Below are 6613 nucleotides of genomic sequence, written 5' to 3'. Positions count from 1 at the left end.
TACCTGCTAAACTATCAGCTCCTCAGAGGGCTTCCCTCCTTCCTTCCCTTTTCCTCCCCCCACCTCATCTCTCCCTTCCTTCTTTTTTCCTCTGCTTCTCTTCTGTCCTTCCTTCCCTCTCTCCCTCCCTACCTCCCCCTATCCTTCTCTCTTCCATTCTTTCTTCCTCTAGGCTGCAAACAGCCTAAATTTCTTCTTCCCCCAGCCTTATTCCAGTCTTATTTCCTCTGCCTGGATGTTCTGCCCACTCTTTTATGATTGGAATTTTTAAAACCCCATTTCCAAAAAAACAGCAATATGTTCTCACTGCAGAAGGTCAAAAGCACCACAGTCTCAGTCAACAGATCAACAGTACAGAAGGGTGAGAAAGAAAAGAATAAATACCTCTTCCCTCCTCAAACTCTGGCCCTTGTGGTAACCAACAGCAAAGGTCTGAGTGCCACCTTCCACACAGTTATCTCTGCTGTCACCACCATGGTGAGCTCCTACCCAGTTTTCAGTTCTTAGCTTAACTGTCACCTCCTCTGAGAAGCCTTCGCTGGTCATGCCCCACCCTTCCATAGTGGGCCACACCCAGGGCGTCTCTTCTGCAGTGCCATTACCATTACAGGTTTATTTGCCTAATTCTCTGTTTAATATCTATTTCCTGCCCTGGAATGTGAGCTCCCCAAGGGCAATGATTCTGTCTCCATCTTTATTTGCCTAATTCTCTGTTTAATATCTATTTCCTGCCCTGGAATGTGAGCTCCCCAAGGACAAGGATTCTGTCTCCATCTTGTTCACAATTGGGCATCTGATAAGAGCAGACCCCCCAACAAATACATCCTGAATGAATAATAATTATTAGTCAACATTATTGGGAGCTGGTTCTAAAAGCATTTAGTTGAATTCCCACAACAATATAAGACAGGCACTGTTGTCATCCCCATAACCATGTAATCTATGCCACGAGACACAGATGCTAAGAGGCAGCATTGAGATCCAAATCCAGGCAGCCTGGTCCCCAAGCCCTCAGCTCCTGCTCTCAGGTGATTGGTGATGAATAACTGCTGGGCTGCACGGGGAGAGACTCACCCACAGAGGCAATATCGGCCAGCTGATCCTCAGCCTCCTCGGGGTTCAGCAAGTCTGTCTTGCTTTTCTTTATGGTGGCTCTCCGCAGAGCTCCAACAATGGAAACATGGCAAGAGAAAAAGACGTTACCCTTTTTGCAACAAGGACAATATGGACAGAGTACATGCTTGGATTTAACCCCTGTGACAATTGGTTTGGTGGGAACTAGTAGTACGTCCATTTTACAGATGTGTAAACCAAGGTTCAGGGAGGTAATATCACTTTGCCTGAGGGAAAAAGACAAGAATCAAGTCCTACTCAATCCAACTTCAAGTCTGGGCTCTAGGCCACTATTTTCCCCCCAGTCCATCTCAAAATTCTAAGAAACCTCCCTTCCCAGGAGCCCTGGGGCTAGATACACAGGGATGACACTTACGAAAACAGTCCACCCCTTGACCTGTAACATACTTGCTAGGCAGGCTGGGACTATGGAATTCTCCCCAAATATTGAGGCTAAACTCCCTCAAGGGCTCTCCAGGGGACAATGAATTCAGGTATACACTACCAATAAAGAGGTTTAGACATCCCCCATGGGTAATCTCTTCCCCTTCCCAAAATAGTAAAATTCATTTTATAACTTTCTGGGACAGAGTCCCAGTTCCTTTATTTCCTTTGAATGTCTGGCATTTTCAATCGAAAGTTATCACTCTGTCTAACCAGCTTTCAACCACATGAGAAGATAATCTTGAGCAACAAGCTGTATTTTTCATGGAGTATTATTATATTTGTTATTGTTATTATTATTATTTTGCAAACACATCCCTCTAACCTATCTCTAAATCCTAAGAAATTTCAGGGAGCCCTAAACTGGATATGCAGTGACTCTTACAGTCTGCCCCCTGACTCCCATTATAGCTACTGGGCAGGTTGGGTTTATGGCCACATTTTAATACTCTCTTGTACCATATTTAGGTTTCCAGAGGATAATGAGTTAAAGTGTACACTCCACAGAAAGTGATTTACACTCCCCAATAAAGTGGTTTGTAAAATCCACTTTGTAACCTATTGGAACACAGCCCTAGTACTTTTATTTCCTTCTTGCTCATGGTATTTTCAATAAAAAATCATGACTCTGTCTAGCCAGATTTCTAACATGTGAGACAGCAGTTCTTAATGGTAAGCTGGATTTCATGGTAAGATTATTATTACTTATTTATTTTGCAAACAGAAATAATAATGACTCTGTGCCAGACACTGTCCTGGGTATTCTATTTGCTGTAATTAATGTAATCCTCAGTAAAAAAATCCCATAAGGTTGGCCTTTATATGATACCCATTTTACAGATGAGAAAAACTAAGGCACAAACCAGAAGAAACTGGGCACATGGTTACAGCAGAAAAGGGGAGGCCAGAAAACAAAAACCCTGCACGAAGTCCTGAAATTCCTCCAGGAAGCAGATTCTCACTACTCCCCAGATCTCCCTGAGCCTGACCAGGTCTCATGTTTGTTCCTGGCACAATCTGAGCTCTATCCCCTGGAGGCACCTTAGAACTGAGTCACCTGTTTCCCCAGCCCCAGCGACTCCCATCTCCCCTGGGACCCACCACCGAGCTGGGTTCAAACAGTTACCATCAAAAGGATGCCTCTGCTCCCCGTCGGTTTCATCCTCAGCGAGGATCACCTCTTCTGAGGAGGAAGAGAACAGAGTTAAGCTCCTGAGTCTGGAGGACTCTCTTGGGGACTAGCTCCCTTAGATTAGGAAGGAGAAGGGTCTGCCCGGCCACCCTCATCTTCTCCTGGCCGACAGTGATCGCTCAACCAGTCAAAAAAAAATGTGCTGCTCAATTGTTTCTGACTTCCAGCCCCACCTCAGCCACCACGGTCATAGCCAACATTATCCCCACCTCACTCAAAAGAAAAACCAGCATCCCCATCACAGCCTGTAAGTCCCTGCTTGATCTGGCCTCGGTGACCTCCCTATCCTCCTGTCCTCCTCCTCTCCCCTTTGCTGACTCTGCTTCAGCCACACTGGCTTCCTTGCTAGGTCTCAGCTATGCTCCTGCCTCAGGGCCTTTGCAGCTGCTATTCCTCTGCCTGGAACGCCCCTCCCTTCATATACCCGCAGCTTCCTTCTTCATGTCCTTCAGGTCTCTGCTCAGATGTCACTTCCTCAGAGAGGCCTTCCCTGACCACCCTGCCTCCAATGCAGCTGCTATTCCTCTGCCTGGAACGCCCCTCCCTTCATATACCCGCAGCTTCCTTCTTCACGTCCTTCAGGTCTCTGCTCAGATGTCACTTCCTCAGAGAGGCCTTCCCTGACCACCCTGCCTCCAACCATTCACAAAACCTTCCTACCCTGTTTTTCCTTCTCTACATTTGGCAGCACTCAACATCACATGTATTTCCTTGTTTTGTTTCTGTCACTAGAATGTTAGAGCCCTGAGGACAGAGATTTGGTCTGCTGTGTCCACTACCATATCCTCAGTGCCTAGAACAGTGCCTGACATGCAGCAGGTACCCCATAAGTGTTCGTTGCATAGTTGAACAAATACAGTCCGCCCTCCGTATCCACAGGTTCCACATCTGTGGATTCAACCAACTGCCAGTCAAAAATATTTAGAAAAAAAAACCCCAATAAAAAATGCAGCAACAAAAAAATACAATAAAAAATACAGTGTAACAAGTATTTACATAGCACATACATGGCATTACGTATTACAAGTAATCTAGAGATGATTTAAAGGGTACAGGAGGATGTGCATAGGTTATGTGCAAATACCACACCATTTTATATGAGGGACTTGAGCATCCAGGGATTTTGGTATCAGCAGGGGGTCCTGGAATCAATCCCCCAGGATACTGAGGGATGACTGTATGTGACTATTGTGTGTTAGGCACTCTCTTTCTAAGTGACTTAGTTTGGATTATTTTACTGAATGCTCAAACAACCCTACAAGGTATCATTATCTCCATTTAACAGCTGAGGAAACTGAGGCACAGGGAGGTGAAGTACATCACTAGGAGGTGGCAGAGCCTGGATGTGAACCAACATCTGATTTTAGAACTCAACAATTATGTGATGTCATCCCCTGGCTTCATCTCAGAAGCTTTAATATTATCTCTGGATTCTTGCTGATAAAATTTGCGACTACCAACTTAGATTCTCTTTCTCCTCCTATCATGACTCTCCCCTCTCCAAATTGTATGCATGATTCTCTGTGTGCTCCATAGCTTGGGATCTCCATCCCTTGGCCCCAGGATGCAAGGGCCTCACCTGCTTTTGAGATCCATTCCATGTACCCATTGAGCTCGCGTTCAATCTGTTGTTGCCGCCTCAGCTTCAGAAAAGCACGCCGGTTTTCCACCCGCTCCCTTTCTTTGGCAAACTCCCTGTAGAAGCACAAAAAGCCAGGGTCTGGCTGTTTTGGAAATTTTAGGGAGTGTGTGTGTATTTAGGGGTCCACTGGAGGGCAATGGTTTTCAACAGGAGGAGTAAGTTTTTTGGGAAGAGATCAGAATATTATAGGGATGGATTCTCTGCCAGCTCCCCATACTTTCCAATAGTTGCACCTAGCTAGAGACAAAAGCCAAAGCATAAAACCATGCCATGCCAACCACCACTGGCTGCTTTCCTGGCTAAAAAGTATTTTCAGCCTTTTTTTAAGTTAGACCAATATGACATAAACTGAAGATTTCTGGAGCAGCTCTGCTTCCCTGATATAACTGCTTCCTGTTTTCCTTCTTCCTCTTCCTGTTTGGAACATGGAGTGGCCATCTTGAAAGCATGAGGCAGCCATCTTGAGACCATGAGGTACTTGTGAGACTGGAAGCCTCTGGTAAGGATGTCAGAGTGGAAAGCTGGAAGGATCTGGGGTTGCTGATGGCACTTTGGAGCCACTGTACCAGTCCGCAGACTTTTTGTGGTGAGAAAAATGAAACCTATTTATGATTAATCCCCCCCTGCAAAAAATCTTGGAAATAGAGGACAATGTGTGTCAAGAAAATGCATGCTTGATTGTTTGCTATGATTTTATATTTGGAAAACGGAGCATGGGAAACCCAAAATATATATTTTTTAATGTAAACTACAGAAAGCAAAGCCCCTGTGAGTTCCCTCATTGGGTGCCCATAGCAGTGCGCAACCTATGCACCTGCACATGGCTTGCTAATGGTAGTCTGTTAACCAGAAACAAGGGAAGAACCCTGTTCTCTGTAGAGTGAATGAAAACAAAGCTTTGATAGCCTCTTCCCGGGAAGAAGTTTGCAAGGAGGAGTGATATGGGGAGGAATGTCAAAACTTACCCTGATAGCACACCCAGCACGAGGTTCAGCATAAAAAAGGAGCCGATGATGATGAGGGGAATGAAATACAACCAGTTCCAAGTGTTCCCTGAGGCATCATTGCTCTGCAGATTGTAGGAGGAAAAACAGGTGAGAGTTGAGTGGAACTCAGGTAGGACCTGACATGTGGGGGAAAGGGGAGCTCTGGTTCTTCTTGGGCCCTGTCTCCCAGTATTCTTGGCCTGTGGAGTCCTGGAGCTCTGGCAGCTCAGAGAGGAAAATGCAGGAAACCCCAGTGGTACCATCAGAAGGGCAAAGCTCCCTCCTAATCATGTGGTCCTCACAGGACCTGGAAATCAGCATGAAACACAAAAGGACTTCTCAGACCAGAGTCCAGGAGGTGAAGGAAACAGCAACCACATTGAAGTAGAGAAATGAATCACTCACAGGACCTGGAAATCAGCATGAAACACAAAAGGACTTCTCAGACCAGAGTCCAGGAGGAGAAGGAAACAGCAACCACATTGAAGTAGAGAAATGAATCCCTCATTCCCTCCCTTCTTTCAATACAGTCACAGTCTCCTCTTGGAGAAGGTGCATGATTGCAGGGTCTGGTGGCCTGGCAAAGTCACCAAGCCAGATGGCAGGGCCATGAGCCTTTTCCTCAAGTGTCTCCCTCCTCCATTCCCTGCAGCCTCAATGTCAACCATAAAAAATTCCAAGAAGTGCTCAGCTCAATTTTCAAGGGGGAGAAAGTCCACAAATGGAACATTCTTTTCTGAAACAGAGAACAGAACACTATAGCAAGAAGGAAGTAAGAAGAGGGGAAGAAAATCAAGAACAGAGACAGAGATAGAGAGATAGAACACTTATAGAGTATTTACAGTACTATTCTAAGCATATTACCTATGTTATCACTTAATATTAATGATTCCCCTATGTTATCATTATGCTCATTTTACAACTGAGGAAGCTGAGGCTCAGAAAGACAAAATCACCAGCCCAAGGTCACACAGCTAGAGAGTGGTGAACATGGGATTTGAACCAGGTGACCAGGCCTCAGAGTCCATGGACTTAACCTCTGTGCTGGAGAAGCCTTGGATCCAGCCATCAGGACAGGAAAAATCTTCCGGTGGTTCATCACCCTATGGCACCTGCAGAACACAGGGTACCCAAGTGTGGCTTTAAAAGCCCACCTTTAAAAGCACATATAACATTGCTGCTGCCCAGAAGAAAGGCCAAAATAAGAAAGACTGACAATACCAGGTGTCAGTGAAG

The 6613-nt window shown here is 45.5% G+C and overlaps 1 protein-coding gene across 1 annotated transcript in view; it reads right to left on the bottom strand.

The window, feature by feature from the left end:
• Nucleotides 1-6613, bottom strand: part of CACNA1A (calcium channel, voltage-dependent, P/Q type, alpha 1A subunit) — a 125554-nt gene that overhangs the window by 93332 nt on the left and 25609 nt on the right. The window contains exons 3-6 of the mRNA XM_008579320.1: nt 5357-5460; nt 4329-4444; nt 2684-2740; nt 1075-1164 (exon numbers count right to left, since the gene is read on the bottom strand). Of these exons, the coding sequence (XP_008577542.1) occupies nt 1075-1164; nt 2684-2740; nt 4329-4444; nt 5357-5460 (367 nt within the window). The remainder of the gene's footprint in view (nt 1-1074; nt 1165-2683; nt 2741-4328; nt 4445-5356; nt 5461-6613) is intronic.

This window comes from Galeopterus variegatus, unplaced genomic scaffold (assembly GCF_000696425.1).
Source record: "Galeopterus variegatus unplaced genomic scaffold, G_variegatus-3.0.2 Scaffold1855, whole genome shotgun sequence".
In the NCBI taxonomy this organism is placed as follows: domain Eukaryota; kingdom Metazoa; phylum Chordata; class Mammalia; order Dermoptera; family Cynocephalidae; genus Galeopterus; species Galeopterus variegatus.
The sequence above is the reverse complement of the archived record's forward strand: the minus strand, read 5'-3'. Positions and strand labels throughout refer to the sequence as shown.